Source organism: Cygnus atratus, chromosome 1, assembly GCF_013377495.2.
Source record: "Cygnus atratus isolate AKBS03 ecotype Queensland, Australia chromosome 1, CAtr_DNAZoo_HiC_assembly, whole genome shotgun sequence".
NCBI lineage: Eukaryota > Metazoa > Chordata > Aves > Anseriformes > Anatidae > Cygnus > Cygnus atratus.
Window position 1 is genome coordinate 197,660,203 of NC_066362.1, and position 22,356 is coordinate 197,682,558.

At 43.7% G+C, this 22,356-nt stretch overlaps 1 protein-coding gene across 1 annotated transcript in view; it reads right to left on the reverse strand.

Moving 5' to 3' along the window:
• Window positions 1–734: 734 nt before the first annotated feature.
• Window positions 735–22,356, reverse strand: part of HEPHL1 (hephaestin like 1) — a 32,870-nt gene continuing 11,248 nt past the window's right edge. The window contains exons 3-20 of the mRNA XM_035542524.1: window positions 21,955–22,167; window positions 20,021–20,200; window positions 18,745–18,999; window positions 17,543–17,711; window positions 16,682–16,821; window positions 16,381–16,512; window positions 13,438–13,649; window positions 12,823–12,973; window positions 11,312–11,524; window positions 9,025–9,238; window positions 7,707–7,846; window positions 6,733–6,873; window positions 4,369–4,475; window positions 3,679–3,901; window positions 2,839–2,978; window positions 2,060–2,219; window positions 1,017–1,097; window positions 735–937 (exon numbers count right to left, since the gene is read on the reverse strand). Of these exons, the coding sequence (XP_035398417.1) occupies window positions 735–937; window positions 1,017–1,097; window positions 2,060–2,219; window positions 2,839–2,978; window positions 3,679–3,901; window positions 4,369–4,475; window positions 6,733–6,873; window positions 7,707–7,846; window positions 9,025–9,238; window positions 11,312–11,524; window positions 12,823–12,973; window positions 13,438–13,649; window positions 16,381–16,512; window positions 16,682–16,821; window positions 17,543–17,711; window positions 18,745–18,999; window positions 20,021–20,200; window positions 21,955–22,167 (3,074 nt within the window). The remainder of the gene's footprint in view (window positions 938–1,016; window positions 1,098–2,059; window positions 2,220–2,838; window positions 2,979–3,678; window positions 3,902–4,368; window positions 4,476–6,732; window positions 6,874–7,706; window positions 7,847–9,024; window positions 9,239–11,311; window positions 11,525–12,822; window positions 12,974–13,437; window positions 13,650–16,380; window positions 16,513–16,681; window positions 16,822–17,542; window positions 17,712–18,744; window positions 19,000–20,020; window positions 20,201–21,954; window positions 22,168–22,356) is intronic.

The window sequence follows — 22,356 nt, forward strand, 5'->3', positions numbered from 1 at the left end:
TGCTGGTTTCATTAAAATTAGGGAGTGAAGTGCTGCTTGGTGCAAAGAAGAGTTAAAGAATCAGGACGACCACAAGGAGCAGCAATTACAAAGTCTAATAACTTTCTAGGAGGTTGCTCAGGGCTAGATTTTTAAAGGGATTAACAAAAACTGTAACAGCTGCTGAGCTCCATCAGGTGCTAAAGTATATTGGTCGGTACCTAGGTGCCTTTAAAAACCTGTCCCCAGTGTAGTTTCCTCATTTAACAGGGTGGGGAAAAAAAAAAAGAAAAAGAAAAAAAAAAAAAGGGAGAATTGGTTAAATGTCAGTGAATCATTGAGCCAGACTCTGGTGTAAACCTGGATTCCCTTAGGGACACCGCGGGGACTTCCAGACTTACACATGTGCCTTCGGGAGCCAGCACGCTAAGACAGTCCCCCACGGTATTTGGTGCAACCCCCACGCTTCTGCAAAGGGCGCACGGGTGCAATCCTGCCCACTCCTTCCTCCCGTGATGAAATCCCCTCGTAGCCAGAGCGTTGGCCAGGAGGTCCGGGCTCGGGCAAAGCTCAGCTGAGAGGCAGCGGGATGGGAACGGTGGTGGGTGGCTCTTGGATCCCTGCCCGGCAGCTCACGTTCGCTGTCGTGGGCGCTGGCTACGGGATGGGGCTGTCGGCGTGGGTCTTGCTCCAGGTGCAGCAGCAGCATGTCGTGAAATCCAGCGCAGCTCCGTGAATGGTGTTAAAATTGGGGCTTACAGGGAGTCTGGTAGAAACGCGCTTTTGTCGTGCAGAGCCTGATACTGGATCCTGCTTCCTTGGCGGGTGGTAAGGCAGAAGAAGGTGAATGTGGTGAGCAGCAGAACAAGTCCAACGAAAACAAAAGCTGCGAACATCAGGCTGGCTGCTCCGGGATTCAGGATTTTGCCCAAAAAAGTGTCCTCTTGGCTGTTATAATCTGCCAAAAGAGAAGTAGCTCATGAAGAATCTGCACGTGAGCCTGAAAAGTTTAAAATTATATGTTAAAAAACTCCTACCCTTTGCTGTGGTCCTGTTTTTCGCAGTGGTGGTACCATAAGCTACAGTTGTGACTCCTCCTCCTGAAGGGGCTTCCCGCTCTGTGCAGAGAGAGAAAAAACGTAGTTAAGTCAAAATCCTTAAAAAAAAACACTGGAAAATTAGCACTAATTTTTTTTAGTTCCTTCTACCTTGGTAATCTGAGCATAAATCCTGATTACATCAGCACAGTTATAAATAGATTGCTCTAGGCAGCTCCATGGGCAAAGTCCCCCTCCTCTAGAGGGATCTATTACTTCACTTCTGCATTTGCTTGTTCATTTGAACAAGCTAGAAGGAATAATTGGTAGAAAATAAATACACCTCGCCCAAGAAAGGAGGATTTTAGCTACATTTGGCATCACATTTATCCTCCTGCCACTCCAGGACTGTGCAGCCCCTGCGGAAGTGTGTGGCAAGCACAAACCGTGCTGCCCCAGGCAGGAGATGCCAGACCCAGGTGTTTGGTGAAATTTTGTGATGTGCAGAGGCTCACAAAACACTTCTGACTTCACTCACAGGTGGTAGAAGGGACGAACATCTCTCAAAATATTTGCCAATATTATTTAGTCAAAGGAACATCTCTTTCTTGGGCAGGATGAACCCCATTTTCTGGAGCACCTTGTAGCCCAGCTGGTCCCTGCCTGTGCAGGAAGGAGCGTGAGTATCCCTGTGAGCAGGCAGTGACTGGAGGAAGGAACCAGCCATAAGCTACAGGCCAAAAAAGAGCTTTGCAGTTGCTTTCTGCACCACCTGTGGGTGACTGATTGTCCACAGGCTGCCACTGTCTTAGGGGATGCTCTTGTGAAACACCAACTGTTTGGTTGGTTGCAGAGCAGAGCCAATGTTCCTGTCCCTGCCATGCCCTCAGGGCATCCCTAGATGATGCTGGCTGCCCAGGCCAGCAGGCAGTGATTCCCAGGTGCTTCCCACCAGCTGGCATTAGCTGTCTTACTTCCCTGCCTTTCATCCAAACTGCTGCAATACACTGTCAGAGTCCCAGGACGGATTTCTGGTACTTCACCTGATTTATTGATGGTGTAGGTCGTTTCCATGCCGGCGTGGATGTGGTCAGCTACGTGGCAGTGCAGGAGCCACGTCCCAGGGTTTTCTGCTACCAGCTCAACTGTTTGAAATGTCCCAGGAAAAAGGTCATACACGTCTCCTCTGTGGTCCTTATCTGTCTGTGGCAAGGCAAAATCAGCATTGTAAGGGTCTTGCCTTACAGTACTCAAATACCCCCCGGCACTGAAATACTCCAGTCTGACTTTTTGCTTCTTGAGGCAGATTAAATGCTTCTTGTTATATGTTTCTAGTGTGTCCCATGGAGGAAAACTGAGGCCTGTGGACAGCCTTCATTTAACCAATTAATTAGCAACAGGAGACTCCTCCTTAGAACTTAGGGTGCTGGTTGAGCACAGGTATCACTTTGAAAGACAGATTTTTCAGGTAGTCCTACCAGTGTCAGGCTGTCACAACATCAAGCCATTTTGTAAGCAAGCATAACTCTGGTTTCCTTCCGCTATCTTCCCTTATAGCCATGGGAAAATATGTATTTTAACCTACCTGACCTCTAATAGTGACATTTATTCAGGTTCTATAACAGAACATGAGTGGCAGAAGCTTTGCAAGGATACCCTTTGTTTCATATCTCCTTCACATGTAAACTTCCCCCTGATCTCAGCATCATCCCAGGACTGTATGTCCAAGCTGCAAAAATAGGCTAGAACTTGGACTTTTTTTTTTTTTTTGAGGAATTTCCCATCACACTCTACAAGTTTTACTTTGATCCATTTTACCAACCTTGAAGATGAAGGTCTGTGCATGGAAGTGGACTGTATGTATATCCACTTCATTGCCCATTCCTATCAAATACCAGTTCGTCGTATCACCTTCATTCATTGTTAGACCCAGGAGACTGTTATAAATCTTCCCGTTGATTGCTGGAAGAATGACATAATAGGTCTGATTAATAACTGGCCATGGCATGGGTGACGATAACCTTCAGACAAGGAGAACAGGTGCCTGGCACATGTGGCAAGGCAAGGGCTCTCTGTAGTGACTGCAGGGAGAGAGCCACATTTTTGTTTCAGTCTCCAAACAGCTTATCATCTAAGGGCACAGCAGCAACCACTTAGCTGTCTTGTGAAGCACCGGGTAAGGTTTTCACTTGTTGGGATCAGACTCCTGAACAAACAGGATTTTGGCTGAGAAGCTACATGGGAAAAGAGGGAAGAGTTGTTGCCTCAAATGAGTAGAAATCTGGAGAAGCAGAAGTTTGCTTTGCCAGGGCCATTCCTGTCTCCATTTGTTCTGTCCTGTCTGGCTCCTGGGCTGGTTGTTACTGCAGCCACGTTTTAAAAAGTCATCCTTGTGCTCCTACAAAGCAAGCCAACAAGGAAGGCAGGTCCCAAACGTCAAGGGAAGTCTGGCAGGGCAGCCTCTCCCCATGAGGATAAGGTTGAATTAGCTTGTCAGAAAAATGTCTTGGCTGGACCTCACAAAATCTTTTTGTTTCCAGTTGCTGCAGTTTATAAAGATGTCATGTGGGTGGGTAACTGCAGGCCAAGTCAATGTCTTCCTAAAAAGGCTGTGAAAAATAAACCTCTGTCCTCTTGGCTGCTGCCACCGAGTCCTACATACCATGCTTACTGTTGCCTTCTACAAAGTCCTTAGTGGAATTAAAATCATCAGGGTTCTTATGAAGGTATGTTTCAATATTTTCTTTCAAATACCAGGATTTGTTTTCATCAAACACCATAAACAGGAGAGTAAATTCACGATTAATGTCTTTCCTCAAACCATTTTCATCCAAAATTCCTTTTCTGCAAACTACAAGAGGCCCAATGAGACCGCTGTATGTGTCCTGAAATGAAATAAATATATTACAGATGTTCTAGTTCATCCAGTTATGAAAAAAGTACAAAAAAATCTACACATTAAATAAAGATGAAATTCCATTTTCCTATTAGGTGAGAAAAATCATTACTATATCTGATTAGACATATTTTTCTTTGGACACGTTACTCCCAAAATTTAATGTCCTTGTGTTAATGTAACAAAGCAATGTTTTGTCTTTACCCCAAAATCCCTTCAACTACTCTTTGAGAAGGGAATCACATTACCCTAGTGTATCCCTGAGGATTTTAGTAGATCATATTACCCAAGCATATGCAACTGTTACCAAAGACAACAAAGCATCTAGCTCTGTAAAGCCTTCCTCAAGCCTGTGGTCCTTGCAGAAATGAGAACCAGGATGCTTTCAGAGACGTTACACAAGATAGCATACTTTATCTGAAACTAACTAATCTTTAATGACCATTTCTTGGTTACCTTTACAAAATTTACTGTTGAATAGTAAACCCAAGTGATACAGTTTGGATCTGTTTTACCAGGGCCGGATCGCTCTGGAACATTCCACCTGTAGGTGTTTATTTCCCCTGAAAAAAAAAAAAAAGAAGAGTTTTACCAAGAACAGCTGGGTATTAGAGGCTTTGAGCAGTATGTAACTGAGACCTGCTACCCTCCTCATCAAAAAATGATCTGCATCAAAACTATCTGTGGAAGCATGCAGGAATGGCATGCAGATGTGTTTCTGCATTCCAGGAGGTTGGCAAGGTTCCAGTGGTGTAAATGAAGGCAGATATCACCTGTGAAAGGAGATCTGCAGATGGTGCTGCAACCTGTGGCAAGGGGGAGCAGAGATTCCCTAACCTCTAATTCTAAAAAAAAAAAAACAAAACACAAATTTGATGGGGAAATTATCTGCTTGGGTGAGAATCAGTTCTCTGTATTGAACACAAACACACCTACACTCAGATGAATTGTCTGTGCTGTGTTTCCCCATTTTTAATTGAATAATTTATTTGCTGGTGCTCCAGCAAAAAAAGGCAGGAGGCCAAAAAGTGGTCAATACCTTGTCCTTCCACATGCTGGACAAATGCTGAACCACTCTGTCTCTTCCCCAGAATTATTCCAGGGTGACAAAACTCAAGAACACCTGGTAATGTGATACAAATCAGGGGAAAAAAAGGAAATCCTGGAACTGTTGACCATGGTCTTGGTACAGCCACAACCCAAAAGCTGCCAATGGCTGTGGGCATTGGAACAAAGCAGAGTTTTCAAGCTTAAATGGCTGTGAATTGTCCGAGCTATCTTTGTGTCACTGAGCCACTGCACAATTTTGGTAGTTCCTGCAATAGTGGGTGTTACAGTGTGGCAATAACTATGAAAAAAAAAAAAAAAAAGGAAGAAAGAAGAAAAAAAAAAGATGACGCTCAAATATCATATTATATAGCATGAGTCTCATGTAAATGATGCAATACCACTTAATCTTACAGGCACCTTCTGTACATTACAGCATGGGTTTATTGACTTTGCAGAGATCAAAAAGGCTTTTACGGCACAAGACTACAGTAGTAGGACAGAAAACACCAACAAGAAACCCATCAGTCTCAGACGCATTCTTGCCCTGGAGACGTACACCAAGGAAGAATTTGTCATCCACCTTTATCTAACCTACATGCCATCTTCCCTTTTTTTGAAGGGCTGATGTGAGAAGAGAGCCAGGCCATGGTCCTGTGCAACTTCCTTGTTCCTTACTCCTCCCTTTGGGATATTTGGAGGCTGTAGGGAGAGAGATCTCCACTCTACTTAAAACCCAAGGTACTTCAGATGGCATCAATGTTCCATGTTTGAAGCACAAGTGAAGTGCGTCCCATGAAAGGACTGATAAAAAAGATGAAAATGGATGTTTTCTCCCTTTTTTCTCCTGGTTAAATAGAGGAGTAGAGGGGACAAAAAGAGGGGAGGGGACAAAGCTGTGGCAGCTGAGAACTATTTGTGGCTTAGGCAGCCAGGGATCTACCCCCTGCTTGTCTTTACCATACCCTACACAGTCTTGTTAGGAGCTGGCAGCACTTTGGGGAGCATGAGGGTAGTAGGACATCAATCTGATCGATGACAGCTTCGGGATTTAGTAGGACTGGACGGGGTCTGGTGAGCTGGGCCCAGGGTGAGCAGTCAGCATGGCCTGGAGGAGCCAGCGAGGGCCTCTAGGTGCTGGGGGGAGTGAAGTGCCCAGGCATTATTCTGGTTTTGAGGGATTTGTTCTCCTTGTTGACTGCTGCTTCCAAACACCTAAGAAGTACGTCCTTAGATCTTGCTTAGTCTTTTCCCTTGGCTTCCTGGACACCTTCCCTAGCTCATGCCAAGCCTGCTCCCGTGTGGGCACAGGAGACATTACAGCAGCGAACCCAGCATTGCACCCCAACCATCAACAGATGGGGTGTACAGTGAGGAAGAGACAGAATTAACGTTGCTGACTGCAACTCTCCCCAAGTTCCCATTTTTAAAACTTTGTTTGAGCATCAGTCTGGAGCTAAACGCTGGTTTAGGCTTCACCTGGCCATGATTATGGGCCCGCTTCTGCATTTTTGGAGGTTGTCCAGTGATACTACATTCCTGCTTCTACCCCTGATAGGAACAAAGGCTCGTTCTTTGCCCCAACATGCTCACTTGATCAAGAACCTACATGCACAACAACACAGAGAATCATATCTGAATAAATGTTGAGCGTATTATGCCTGGGAGAACATATAGGTATGAATAAGCTTGAAAGAGGGATCACTCCTGCGTTAAAATACTTTTATATACGGCGTTTGTAGCTCAAAGAAAAAAAAATATGAGCAGCCTTACCTGGGAGGGTAATTGGTGTCTCAGGTTGTTCTTCACAACCCACTTCTTCTACACCGTGTGCACTCACTGAATAAGGCCTGCTGGCTTTGTTCTTAAACACGATCAGCACAGAGTCACCAACCTCGGCATGGAGTAATGGCCCTAAATTAAAGCAGAAGACGCCGGTGATTAATGCTGCTCTTCTGAATTTCAACAATCTTCCAATGGCTTGGCCTCGGAAAGGAGCCATGGGCTCTCAAAACCTTTAGGCTGCTCTCTCCTTTCAGCAAAGCAATCGAAACCCATCTGTTATCTCAGCTGATGAAAAATTATGTATATATACATAATGTTTTTTTCTTTTTTTTTTTTTTTTTTGCCAGTCGGAATAATATCACTCTGGAAATAGGTCTCTGGACAGCTTGTTTTTCAGGAAAACTTTTGTTCATATCTTTCAAAATTGTGTTTCCTAAAGTGGTAATAGCTTTTTTTTTTTTTTTTTTTTTCTTCCCAGAGCATTAAACTATTTTTTTCAGTATTGTACTAGGGAGTATTGACTATTTTATGTTCAGTTTTTGCCTACTTCTCATCCCATGAAAAACAGGAGCTGATGCTTATTTTATGACATATAAAATTTTGTCTTGTCCAGTTTCAGGTACTAATCCAGTCCCTTAATATTGAATTAATCTACCTACAAAAGCTTCCCCCATAATACATGCTTTGATGTTAAGGTGAATCCTGGAATTTTGATTTTTGCATCCTCCCTGTTAGTTCTCCTTCAGAAACTCCTTATTACATGCTTGGGAATAAATCATCTCATTTGGAAAGCATCTTTACGCTCAGCAGTTATACAGACTGGTTGTAAAATCACTGATCACCCAGAATAGGCATCAATGTTACCTCTCTTCTTCGTTAACAAAGCTGTAAAATCTCTTTTATTTTGGAAATCAACCCTCTCATTTATTATGCGCAGTCTGTGAGCCATGAGAGCTACTTGCCCAGGATTTCCAGGTGTTCCTCCTCCTCTGTCCGCACTTTGTGCTGTGTAAAATTGCCATTCGTGTACTCCCTGTAAACCACCTTCTTGTATTTTGTACCTATTAGGTCTTCCCCTTGGCTCAGAAAAATGTGCCCATAACTGCAAAATAAAAAGGCAAAAATTAAAAGCGCTAAAACTTACGTATCTAAAAGCTAGTAAATGTTGTGTTATTCATAGTAGGTGTGACAAGAATATACAGCTTGGTCCAGCGTGGTGATTGAGGGGAAGCCCTATGTGCTGCAAGAGGTTTTATACAGCAAGTAATACAGTGATAATCCTCAGTAAATGCACGCTGTCTTCAAACAAGTACAGCCAGGGATATATTGTACTCACCACAAACATTTAGGGACACAAATCCTTCAGCAGAGCTGACAAACCAGAAAAGAAGTTCAAGCTACGTGTGGCTTTGGCCTCTCACCCCAGTGCTTCCTCCACCCCAATAAAAGACACTATCTTTCCCTGCAGACCTGGATCCTGTTACCACGATGCCTGCTTTCACTGGCTCGGATATTAGTCTTATCACGGATATTATGGGCCAGCAGAGGACACTCGCAGCCTCTCCTCTGAGCTCGCTGCCTCCTGGCTTCCCTTCTCCAAGCTCCCTCTGGCAGCAGAGTTACAAGGCTGGCTCACAACATAAAAAATACAGGTAACAAGTGCCCAGGAGTATGGCTCACTCTAGTGAAATACTGTGCATACAGCAGCAGCCTTTTGACAGTGATGTTTTTTGACAGTTAATATTTTCTTTAGGCACTCCTCTATATCTTCAGGTATATTTTCTGCTGACTCCACCGTACTCATGCTTTTTTACAGGGTGCAGCTTCCCAGCCACAATTTCCAGGTTTGTGTTTTTTTTTTTTTTTTTTTGAAATATGTTCCTTTCTCCTTCATTTATGTATTTATCCACTTATTTATTTATTTCACCAAACAGTGGTCTGTCTCAAAGACCACTGGATCACCTGTCTTCTGCACACTTTCTGTTCCTTAGCACAGAGCAGTGTAGATGTGGCTCACTCAAGGCTGTTACCACACATGGATTTAGGGACTTGGAAGCCTTCCTTGGTTCAACAGCATGATGAGACACTTAGAGACAAAAACATGTGCATATGCTGCCTAGGAATCAGTCTGCTCTGAGAGGTTATCATTTTATAAATGTTTACCTCTTAAAGAGTGCCTCCTAAGAAGTACTAGGCTGGCTTCATGGAAGGAGACATCTACACTCCTCCTTCACCATAAGTGGGCCCCACACCCAGCAGCCTTCTTTTTGCTTCGCGTACCTTTCCTCATTGCTGCTGACGTTGTAAATCTTTGGTTCTGAGCTCTTATTTGAGGCATAGTCCCACTCCACCTCCTCTGCAGCGATGTAGAAGATCCTCATGGTGTTGTGCTGCTGCTGGGCTCGGGTGGCATTGCGGCAGCTGCTGACCTCGTAGAGGTGTTTCATCCCCCCAACAAAGTGATCAAAAGTCCTGCAAACCACCTTGAATGTGCCTAGAAAGGAAAGCTCTTGAGATGTAAGTAATTCTGGAAAATAAACAAGCAGGCTGGAAAATTAGGTCCAGTGCCTTGTGCATCCTTGATCTGTCCTCCAAAAAAAAAACCCTAGTCTGTCATGCTCTATGGAAATCCAATCAAGGGGATGTTTATTTCACCCATTGGCTTTGAAAAACTAAGGGGACTGAAGGGGGAACTTGTTGGCAAGATGGAAACACACCAGTCATCTCCTTTATGTGCCATGTGCTCCATGGCCCTAAGACGTCAGAGGATGGGTGTACAGGCACGGCCATGCCCGTGGAAAACACCAGGAGAAGCGAGAGTAGTGTGGACACAGCATGGGCTGACAGCAAGGGACAAACCTAGTCAGAGGCTGCTGAAAGCCACTTAAGTGCTAAGGGACACTTTCCCAAAAATCTTGAGATGGCTTTAGTTGGCACATGGTTTCTGATTGTATTGGTGTGTGCTCTGTGCTCAGGGCACTGATCCAGTGTCTCTTTGTAGCAGCTCTGTGCTTTGCCCATGGAAAGCTTCAAATGAAGTGGTAATATTGGAGGCCAAATCACCACAGGCTGGCTTTTTGTGGCTCTGATGGTCTAAGGCTGCAGTAACAGTAGCGACATCTTTTGGCAGGCCTGTGTGCAGATTTTTAACATTTGTCCACCCCCTCCCATTTACTGGAGCAGAAGTTGACCTGCTAGCACTCTTGTGAAGGAAGAAAGCATTTACACGGCTGTTCAGTGCATGCAAAAGCTGAGAAGTCCACTGAGTTATATGTGTCCAACTTATTGAGTCAGTGATGGAACAAAATTGGAAGCATAACTTTGTCCTGGATAGATCTCAGTCTATTCCTTGTGTTTCTAGGGCAAAGGTGATGATAACTTGCAGTTAAAAAATAAATAAATAAAAGAAATGCAGGTGTTGGTGTTGGTAAAGATCTGATAATTCATTCATTTTCCCTTGTGGTCAGTAGAGGGTTAGCTGGCAAAAAATAACGAACTCCTAGTTCAATTGTTCAGTGTAATTCCTGCCGTGCAGTTTCATGACGGACATGGAAATGTATGGGACAGACACAAGAAAAGAATCTGCTGCCTTGTAGACACAGCAGTGCTGGAGGTCTAACCATGGCTTGGTGTGTGCACACAAGGCCAACAGGTATTTCTATTGGGTGCTCCAGCCAAGGATGGCTTTTGATAGAGCCTTGCACAACTCTCATGAGTCCTTTGATTTAAAAACTTGCATCAATGGGAAGAAAAGTAACATTGCACTCTGGCTTAAAGCTTCTCTGAAGTATCTCCAATGAATAAATCACCCCTACAGCTTTGAAGAACGAATCACTGGATTAGACATGAAAATAAAAAGTATCCTTTATGTATGTACTTCTGAAGAACCTCTTAAAGACCAGGTATTACTGAAGTTCTAAAACACCTTACATGATGCTGTGAATATTGTCTTTGATAAAAAAGGACTTTTGAGAGTTATGGAAATTCTGTGAGCATCCCATTAGCTATCTGCCTGCCTGCTGCTCTGCCTATCCCAAGGTCATCAAAGCCTCTGCTCTTTGGTACATATATATATTTGGTTTACAGCACCTTGCCAGAAAAGGAGCCCAGCCTGAATTCTCAGCCATGTTAAGTCCCCACAGTCCAGACAGAATCAGAGAATGGCTGAAGTTGGAAGCGACCTCTGGGTCCACCTGGTCCAACCCCTGCTCAAGCAGGGACACCCAGAGCAGGCTGCCCAGCACCATGTCCAGGAGGTTTTGAAGATCTCCAAGGTAGAGACTCCGCAACCTCTGTGGGCAACCTGTGCCAGGGCTCTGTCACCTACACAGCACAGAAGTGCTGCCTGATGGTCAGAGGGAGCCTCCAGTGTGCCAGTTTGTGACCATTGCCTCTTGTCCTGGCACTGGGCACCACCGACAAGAGCCTGGTTCCATCCCCTGTGCATGTCCCCACACTTTCAAGCTCCCTCACACTCCCTGAGTGGGGCAGAGCATCTCACTGGCTGTTATTTAGGCTGCCTGATTTCTGCAAGTGCCACAACACCAAGATATGCTCAGGAACATACCCACGCGGTCTGGCTGCATCAGTGCTGTTCCCGATAAGTGAGGAAACAAGGCCAGGCCGTCCCTCGTCGTCCCTCTCAGATCAATGGTGTTTCCTTGAAACTGAACCCCATGCATGTCGTAGTGACTGCCCAGCCCGATGAGGTGCCAGGAGACCTTGTCGTCCTTGCACATGGCCAGGCCTGGCAGGTTACCAAACAAGTAGCCGTTGACAGCTGGAGGAGAAGAAAAGAGCCTGGTCGGTGGCCTGTGGGTTGTACCTCAGCACAGAGCCTCCTGACACCTCTGCAGCAAGAGGCTCACAATCAACCAAGTCATAACATTAATTAAAGAGGCATTTTGTGAAGCAAAAGTAGTAATGGATAACACCACATTAATGCTTAAATGCTGTTCTTACAAACTCTTAGTTTCTACATTTCTTTTTAACCTATAAAATAAGAAAACAGCCCTCTACAGAAATGTAGAGATGCTCCTCCAAGCTTTCCAGGGTGCTTCACAGATGCCAGTTAAATATTTAAATTAGGAGCCTCCTTTCCACCTGGAGAAAGATCATTAAGGCCATGGAGTGGGCCGTAAAGAGCCTGAGTTGTAATTTCAATTCTGATGCAGCCTTCTCACATGATTTTGACTTTTGATTTCTACTTTTACTTCCAAAATGTATCTCTTTTTTCCAGGAGGGTTTTGTGGGGCTAAACCCCCTAACTTTGGAGATTTTTCTGTGATCACTGCATCAAAGATACTAAGGCAGAATAAAATTTCAGTATGAAATACCACCTTCTAACAGAAAAAATAAAATAAGACCCAGAAAACCTGTAGGCAAGTTTACAAGAAATGAATTAAAAAAGGAATAATCACTGCAAGGTGCCTGGTGGTTGAGACATTGTACCTACAATGTCTTCACACACTTTTTGCTTGGTAGTTAACTGTTCACTATCAGCAGACATTCTTAATGCTCTCAGGAAAATCCAAGCATGATGAGATTATGTCATTTGATCAAGTATGACACATCAGGAATAAATTTGAGAATGTCTGTGCCGAAGTCAGATATTTACATATAGAAGTGAAGTTTTAAACTATTACTGGCTTTTTCCCTAGTCTTTGTCCCTCTGCCAGAGGTCACTGCCCAAGCAGAGCTGTCAGAGCAAAGAGGATGAACCTTTGTTATCAGAGTCAGTGCCAAGGCTGGCAGCTAAATTTAAATCACCAGTGAACATCATTTTTTTCTGCAGTTGGTGTTTGACTCTGGCACTATGCCTTTTTGTATATCTAGATGTTGTATCTAAAACCTACACTCTGTTCCTTTTCTCCAGGTGTAGTTGGTAAGTGGATGCAATCATTGTTAATGTGACAAAGGATCCAACATGCATTCAAAGGACATGGGGAGCTGGCCATACACTGACTGACAGCTTCCACCTCACCCTCCAGGGCATTGCAGTCAGCTGTGAATGATGATACAATCTGCCAATGATAAATGAAGAAAAGGTGACATTAACAGATATCAGATATTTCGTACCGTGCATCTTGTTGGATTCCTTGAAATCTTCGTCATTCTCATCTACTTTTGAAGGGTCTCCAGTAAATGCTTCGATATTCTTGTTGAGATACCAGCTGTCATTCTCATCAAAGATTGAAAAGAGAAGGTAGAATTCTCTGTCTATTCCTTTCTGTAGCCAAGGAGGAAGCCAAGACATTAAAATCACTCTGTGCAGAAGTATCCAAGTGAAAAATTATCTTGTGTGTGTGTGTGTGTAACAAAAAAAATCTTTTTCCAGAAAGCTGCAGGTGCTTTCTTACTATATCATTATAGAGGATTGGGGCTGGCACTTTTGCATCAGCCAGAAGAATAAAGAAAGTGGCACTTAGTTATCATGGAAAGATGCATTCATTGCTAATGAGTGCATGGAAAAGATGGAAAACCCAGGGACAAGCCTGAATACTGGCAAATGCGAGTTTCACCTTCCTAAACACCCCCACTGGTCAGCTTTTAACCTGAGGAATGATATCTGTGAATGATGTTGGTTTAATCTCTTCAATCAGGGCTGGGAACTGGGCAAATCGGCCCGTAAGGCCGCCTTCCCCCAGTCCACCACCCTGCTGTTTCAGGGAGGCCCATCTCCACGCTGAGCACCTGTGTCCCATCCTCATTCAGGACGTTCTTCCGACAGACCAGCAAAGGCCCCACCAGGCCGGAGTTGGTGTCCTTGACGGCATCAGTGGCCGAGTAGTAGAGATAGGTGAGGCATGGTGGGTCGTTCTCACTTGGACCTCCGTTTTCAGGCACTCTCCATTTGTATGTGAAGGTTTCACCTGCCTTAACGTGGGCTCCTGGCTTCATATATCCTGCAGAGAGAAAATTGAGAAGCACCCAGGTCACGGGAAGGTTATGTCCTCCAGAATACAAGCGTTGGCTGGGGGTCAGAAGTAGCCACTGTTTTCTGCAGGTGGGCTCTCCCTTGCAGGCACAGCTCGAGCACCATCCTGTGGGCTGGTGACTTCTGCCATGGGGACATCTCGCCAGAGCCCAGTGCCCTGGGGACACACTGAGCCGTTCCTCGCAGAACAAGTTCAGCTACCTCACACAGACACCGTCCCGATGCTATCTGGAGGATCTGGATTCTGTCAGACCAGACGTGCAGAGCTCATCCTTGCTCTTAAATAGCTTTCTCTAATGTCTGTAGCTTTCCTGGCCTATCGTGAGATTCATCTGAGGTGCAAACGCAGACTCTGACTTTTCATTAAGCACCACGAAGCAATTACCTCAGCGAGTGGAGCTGCAGTTGCGATTGTTTAGAAATTCAGCACAAATCTGATCCTGGTAATTGCTTCTTTTTGATTTTGCAGCAAAGCACAGGAACCTCTGTCAGAGTCTCCAAAGGGTGGCTGCTACCACTTTCTTTAGAAGCTAGTTTGGGGTGATTGTCTGCTGCCCTGCATGGGGTGGCTGTAGCATCACTCATGTAATTTAGCCACTGTAAAAGGGTGTCGGTATCCACAGAGAGAGGACTCATAAAAGGGACTGGAAAGGAAAATTGGGAAAAGGGGTCAGCCCTGCACCCTTAGAAGAAAAAATTACTAAATAACCCTTTTGCTCTTTGCTGTGAGGAAGATCAAACTAGAAATTTTATTTAAAGCTGAGGCACCCATTGACTGGGTTTTCTCAGCACAGTCAGATGTGTCTGTCAGCAGCAGTCTGCACTGATTTGATTCTCTGTGTGCTGCCAAAAGCCTGGAGTGCCTCATGGAGAATCCTCTTACGAACTTAGACATGAATGAAAATATCAATATTTAAACACACACAATCTGCCACAAACTGCAAAACAAAGCAGGGTACTTCTGCAATGGTATCTGATGCTATTAAATTAATCCTGCAGTGGTGCTCAATAAGGAGAAGAACATAGATATGGAGAAAAAAAATATGAGATTGGACAAATGTTAAATTCAATATGGAAGAATAATACTGAGAGCACAACTGGAAAAAAAAAGGTTAATAAGCCTTATGTATGTTTATGTACAGTATTTTCATATGAATAATCTACACTCAGACAAAACACAGGCTTTGAAAAATCATTGTCCCTCAGTATAAACTTACAGCCCCTGTAGGGGCCATACCTACATACTCTTGTAGATGGGTATGATGGAAATCCAAGACAGTAAGCTTACGGGGAGAGAAGGGCAAAAAGATTGTTAGGAAGAGATAAATCTGGAGTCAGTTTCCTCTCCAAGGACCCAGAGGTTTGCAGCTCATGCTGCTGCGAATTGTAGGATTTGGGTTGATTTTGCTCCACATTGAAGGGTGCAATGCCAATGGATGCTATTACCAGGGAGGTTTAAACAAAAGCACAACAGGACTGACTGTGAGCAGAGAGAAGGATCTGCTTTTCCATCAAAAAATTATACCTGACATTAGGATGTGTACAGGTGAATTCAAGGCCGAAGTGAACCTTGAAGTTTCAGGATACAGCTTGGCCTGCTAACAAATTTGTTGCATTGCAAGGTCAGCAACTAGAGACAACAGAATTTGATTCAAGCCTTTTGTGTCAATGTTATTGTACGGTTTTATGAGTTTTACATGCTGACCTAATTCTCTTCGCACAGTTCTCAAAAGAGGGATTATGTCCTGGGAGTTCCTTTCTGATGTGTTGCGATGGAAACAAAACAATTCCGACAACAAGAAGGATAACTTTCTCTTTGGTGCTGCAGCTCATCTAACATAAGCACTCTAAAGCTTGGACACGTGCTCTAACCCTAATCTAGGTTCCTTTGGTAGTCAAGGGAAACAGAGGCATCTCCAGGGGTGACCTACTGTCTCCTAAAATAGATGTTTGAAGTAAATGAGACTTCCTACACTCTGAAGATATAGATTTTTGCCTTTGACTGAAGAAGTTGCCTACCAATTAGACATGACACCTTACATTTAATGGTTAAACTTAGATGATAAAGATCCCATCTTTGCAGAAAATGAGAGGAAGCCTTTGGTAAATGCTCTGTTCTAGCATTTACATAGTTATGAGGATTAATAAGAATTGTTGCTGCTTCACATTCTGGGTCAATCAGATAAAAGATGCCTGGACGCTGACTATGCTGGCCATGAAGGAAGGCGAATACCCAACCTCTGTTAGAGGATCAGAGGTGTAACTTCTGTTAGAGGTGTGAAGCAGCCCAGACCACATGGGTAGCTCTATCCAAAAACTCAGCAAGGTCATCATGCCAGATCCTAAGCAACATTGTTTTGGAGCATGTTCAGAGTAGGTCCACTGACTGGGGATGAGTGATATTAGATTAGAACTAAAGTAAATTGGATCGGGCTTTTGACTTGTACTCAAAGTTAACAGACGGACCTCAGCTGGTTTCAGTGACCCTGTCTGGCACATGTCCAAGGGGAAGAACCTGTACTGAGGCAGACTGGAGGGATCCCTCAGGTTGTGACATATAGGGTAGACACAAACTAAACCAAATCACCCCTTCCATTCCTTAATACCCACAAAAAGGGCAAAGCTACCGAGCAACAGGGGAAGATCTGCAGACTCACGTATTCTGGATGTGACAATACAGCAGTTCAGTCAAAACTTACCATCTAAGTAGGGAGCACCTTCCGACAGTTTGCTGAAGCTTACTCCATGGGCCATAATACTGTAGCTCCTTTTGGCTTTGTTGGCAAAAGTAACTAGCACTGTATCTCCCACTTCAGCTTTTATTACAGGACCTTAAAGAAAGGGAGTTAGGGAAGGTGTTAGAACCACCAACAAATGTATTTTTATCTAAACAAGACAGCACTGACTGGTAGCTGAATGCCCTAAGTTTCCCTCTGGATCCAAGGGGACTTTTGCTTTCAATCCCAACAGAATGACAGGATGGGAAAATATTCACCATACCAAGTATTCCCAGGTGCTTCATGTTCTTTGGCTGAATCTTCCTTTTACTGAATGTTGCATCAGTATACTCCACATAGCGAACCTTCCAGTATTGCCCTCCTATTCTGTCAGTCCCTTGTGTGAAATATATTGCAGATTCACTGTGGATTTAACAAATCAGACTGGTTAAACTACTAGCGGTTCAGGCAGAAACCTTTCTTTAGGATAAAGTTATTACCCCAGCCATGGGAGAAATGACTTTCCAAGTTACTAGTTTGCATACACTTTTCCAGCAGGCTAGATTAAATATTACTGAGCCGAATTACAGTTACAAATTAGTTAACAAATGGGTATTCATTGTGCATTAGACTTCCATGTGTTTAATTTCAACTTACTTAGGACAAGTGCTCTGTCAACTTACCTCTGACTACCTTAGGGCAAGACCAGTGCTATTACCTGTGCACAATTCATCTTTAATCTTCTTTACTTTTCCTGGGAGATACTCTAACATAATTCATCTTCATCAGTTATAACAAGGGGGGGGAATCTCCCATTATAGCACCTCTGAGATACACCAATTTCAAGTGTGAAAACTGCCAAAGGAATCTTGACACAAGGGTTTCCATTCTGTTGAACTTTGCATGCCTCATCAGGGCTCACTTTCTCCATGGACTTAACGATGGAGAGAGATAAGTGCTTCCAGAAGGCAACTCCTAGGCATCGCAGTTACAAATCTAATTTCTCAACAAGGTTGTTTAAATCCTCTCTGCCCCATTCAATTAAAATTAATAACAGTGCAGGACCTAGCCCTGGTGAATCACTGTGGAAGTCTCACCCAGATTCTTGAAATTAAGCACAACAGGAGAGGATGAGAAAGCTTACCTGCCAGTGGCATTTAAGCCCTGCCCAGTGAATTTATCATAACCGTCAGGTCCATAATTCCAGAGCACTTCTTCAGCAGCAATATAATATCTTCTCTTGTGACTGACTGGTGAAGGCTGAGACAGTTTTTCTTGGCAGATCTGTACATCATAAAGTGCCTCCATGCCACCTGGGAGGAGAAAGAGTCTGGAGACAGTCCTTGGCCAGCTGCAGTCAGCAAACTTGTGGGTATAAATGAACATTCAGAACCCTCTAGGCAGGAGCTATGTGGATTGGAAAAAGTGGCTAGGATCATTTGGGTAAGCTTCTATTTTTAGAGACTTCTGTCTACACTGGGCTAGACACTAGCACCCTTCTCTCTCAAGTGGTACATCATCCCATGGGTGAAATCCACTGAAATCTACGATGATTTTTAGTGGGCTTATTTGCTCCATTCCTTAATCTGGGTAAGGATGACAGAATGATTTTGGGGATCAGAGTGCCTCCTGAAATGTGCAACATGGCATCACCTCCCCGACTTCCATTGAAATAGAGAGACTGGTTTATTATCACTGAAGGAGTTGCTAGCCAGAATCAAGTTTCTCTGCCTAATAATAATCCTACTGAAGTGAACATGGAAGTTCTTAAAAGTAAAAATTTTCACAACTTGTGACTGACTCTGATATTATAATTATACAGTTCCTGCTGTCACAAACCTAGTTTATGATATGTGGCTTTCAGGTTCTCACATATCGTCATCATCAAATTCTTTCATGTAAAGGTGTCTTACCAAGCTTCTGAACACATTGCTAATTTTTGTCTGATTTCTGTAAAAAAAAAGTTATGACGTGTTCATCTGGCATGACATTTCTTAAAGTGTACATATTTATCTACAACAGAAAGTGATGATGGATCTTCTCATTGACCATCAAAATCTGTAATTTATATAGAAAGTGCTGTGTCAAAACTGGGTCTATCATGCTTTTCTCACATTAGTTGCCCGTATTTACACAGTTAAGTTATTCATTCTAGCTGAATATTTGGCCCAACATACATAATTTTCACTAGAGACTAAACTCATGATGTTTTTCTGATGAAATAGTTCTCAAGCGTTCAGTTTTGGAAACTCAGAGACGGAAACATCTCTCAGTTTTCTTTTCCTAGCATATTTGAGGCTGGAACTTCTGTATTTGATAGGATCAGGAAGATCTATAGCACCATACCTCGTAAATGTTCATTAACCTGGCAAGTTATCAACCACCTCCCGGGGTTCCCAGGAGTCATCTCTGCTGTGATGAATGTTGCTGGGAACAGACCGACGACATCTGCCCTCTGGTCTCTGTTGGTGAATGTGTGGCCGTAGAAATATGCAGCGTGGATATCGATCTCGCTTCCCATGCCAATCAAGTGCCAGGACATGGGAGCATCAGCACACATCTCCAAGCCAGGGAGATTTCCGTAAATATAACCATTAAGAGCTAAAAACAAAAAGTAGGAGATTTTATGAGAGGGAAAAGACAAGTGCCAGGTTCTTCTGACCTCCTTTCCAAGCATGATCCTTTCCTGGAAAAGAATCTATGAATGTCCACACTGAGTCCCTAGCTGAATTAGGTGCTCATGGGTTCCCTGATGGAGAATAACATTTTTGAACAGCCAGCTAACAGCTCAGGATGATCAAATGGCCCAAATGCTCTGTCTGGGTCTATGAGAAACTTCCTGAGTCATAACAAGTTATTACAAAGCCCCAGTCACCACAAAAAGTCCTGATAACAAAGTTAATTTGTTCTGCAGGTACTTAGGATGTCTGGAATCTATTCTCTCTAATTCTAAGTCATAAGTAGCTATTATATACCTGGCTCAAGCAATTAAGATTTGAAAATTATGATATCAGACAAATCAATCTTAGTCAGCTCTCTCTTCCTCAGCTTCCATGTCTGGCAATGTTAGGAGAACTTTAGGAGAACAGGATTCATATTTTGCAATATAATTTATCTCCTAGGCTCTAAGGAACAACGGAAATAATGAGAAATATCTGGATTTAACTTCTTACACCAGGTCTCTAAATAGCACAAAGTACTACTGCCCCACTGATCTCTGAAGGGCAGGAGTAGCAGTACCAGCCAGCCCACCAGTCCTGAGGCCTTTCGAGAGCCTGGAATGCTGGACTCTTCAAATATACACATCTCAAAGTGCTCTGCAGCCTCCTTTTCTCTCTTCACAGCTGGTCAAGCAGTCACCAAAAGGCTTATGTCTGTTGCCTAAGATAAAATGCTGAACAAGTGACAGAGCTGGATGTGAAAGCTGAATCTCCTTGCTGCAAACCAGTGTGTTGTACTGTGTTTAGGGAGAGGCTTTTATCAGCACAGTACTTCAGCATCCTGAACCATTCCATGCTGTCACAGATAAAGGAGACACATCACAAGAGACGGAAAGTCCCAGTGAAAAGAAAAGAGCCTGATCACTGCTGTAGGTCACCATTTGCTCAAGAGTCCTGCTCACCATGCATTCGGTTGCTGGTCTGGAAACCTTCATCCTCTTTGTCAACTGTTGCTGGTTCTAAGCAGAAGGTCTTTATATTCTCATCGAGGTACCAGCTGAAATTTTCATCTACAATGCTAAACATCAGGGCAAAAGCGTTAGCAGCACCAGTCCTTTCTATTGAGGTCTCATCTGCAGTTCCTAAATCGCAAACGAAAAGGAAAGTGCTAAAAAGAGCCTTGGAGGGGATTGGATGTAAAAAATGACAATAACTTTGGAGCATTCAAGGATATATAGTGGTCTGCCCATGATCTATAGGGCATGTTGACTCTCACCTAGTTTTGCTCCTCCAAGACACCTTAACCCCCCCTCCCCAACCTTTCAGCAGATGGGTGCCTCCAGTAGGCAGCTCATCTCATCTAAGTCAAGCTGATATTTAATGATCTGCTGATATGACATAAGCACAAGCAGCTGCCAAAAGCTGTGGTCCCGTTTTTTCCATTTTTTTCCCACTGTTCCCAACCCTGCCCATCAGTCAGTATTAACACTTGTATAGCTATGCAGTGAGCCAGAACAGAAGTCTGATCCAGCTGGAAACCAGTGACTTTTGTTTTGGCCAGAAATTAAGGAGAGGCAAGTGGTAGCCCACATTTGTGTTGCACGGAAGCAGCTTGTGGAGCATACCCTCGGAACAGCTGGCTAAATGCAGCTCACTCCTCATGGACTAGTGAGGAAGCCTAGACAACTAACTAGTACAAGTTATTTAAATTTTAAAAGCCTTAAGACAGGATGAGTACAATCTATTCAATCTAATTTGAGTATTGGTATGTGAGGGACCATCTGGGGGACAACCTGAGACTATAGGAGTGGTGACACTGGATAGTCTATTATTAACCATTGAGGGATTTATATTTCATCCCCTCCCCAATGTCCTCTGGGATGGAGCCCCAGAGCCTTGCTGTCAGCCCTGTAAGGAGCCACCCGCCACCATCAGAGGGAGGAGGCCTAAAGCAGTGGCATTGTGCAGATATCCACGTTGCCAAAGTCAAGACCCAACACGCAGATAAGCTGGCCTTCCAGGCTGGGATTATTTTGAACATGCTATCTCCTAGCTTCATGCATTATCCTAAAGCTATTGGCTTGGTTTCACATATTCAGGAAGTTCCCCAAGAGAAAAAAGTCTGAGACATCTTAATTATGATTAAAGCTGGACACCATGCCTGTCCTCTCCACACCGAAGTCTTTTTTTTTTTTTTTTCTGAATATATAAAAACTGCTTCTGTATATAAAATTAGGGCTGGTTTTGTACTGCAGCAGATATGGGAAAGAGGTGGCAGATTTACACGTGTCCCAGGTGGAGAGGGGATGATGGCTCAGCTGCCAGAGGGGAGAGAGTTGCTACATGGTTCCTGAGTGCTCCAGCACAAAATTTTCAGGCTATAAGTACACGGGACAGGCTGTCACCTCAGCTGTTCAGTGCACATTTCCATATGGCTGTGATATAAAACTTACATGCAAAAATCCATAAGGAAAAAAAAAATGACAAGGAACACTGGGGTTTCAAGTATGTAAATACCAATGCCGAAGTCACCAGCCCAGCCCTAATTTCACTTCCTGGGCAATGAGTCCTTCGCTTGTCCTGAAATGATCCCGGTTTTGGAACGTTTATTTTTACCCTCGGCCATGCCCAGCTGGCCACAGAGCACGCTGCAGTCCCTCCACCAGCCGAGGCAAATCTCTTGTGAAGCCAAAGGGGAGCAGGAAGGGGGTTGTCCCAGAGCTACAATACCTACCCTGGGGTGCTCCTGGAATGGCCCAGCTATTCCTTGCCCCTTTTTATGGGCTATGTAGGGATAGACTCTAGACCATCATGTTTATACCTGTAAGCAAAAATGACTGTTAAGATGCCAAGCTTGGCAGAGGGGCTTGCTTTGTCAGTTTTCCTAGCTCAGTACCTTTTTTACAAACCAGCAGTGGCCCAATTAAACCAGATGCAATATCTCTTGGTGTGTCAATGTGAGAATGGTAAATCCAAGTCAAGCAGTTTGAGTCTGCCAAAGTTGGGGAATAATCTTTCCTTACTGGCCATGTGTACGTGTAATTTCCACCGGGAACAACAAAATCGTCCTCTTTGCTTTTACCGCCGGTTCCATCTGGGTAAAGCGCTCCTAATACATAAAAAAAAAAAAAAAAAAAAAAAAAAAAAAAAAAGGAAGCTTTTAGCTCCCCCTTAACCATTTTCCTTGAATAAATATGTATTTTCTTCTATTTTATCAGAGCTTTCAAAAATAATAACAACACTCACAAACAAAGAATCACTGAGAAATTGTGAAAATTTTCAGAAGTTCTGGTAAAAA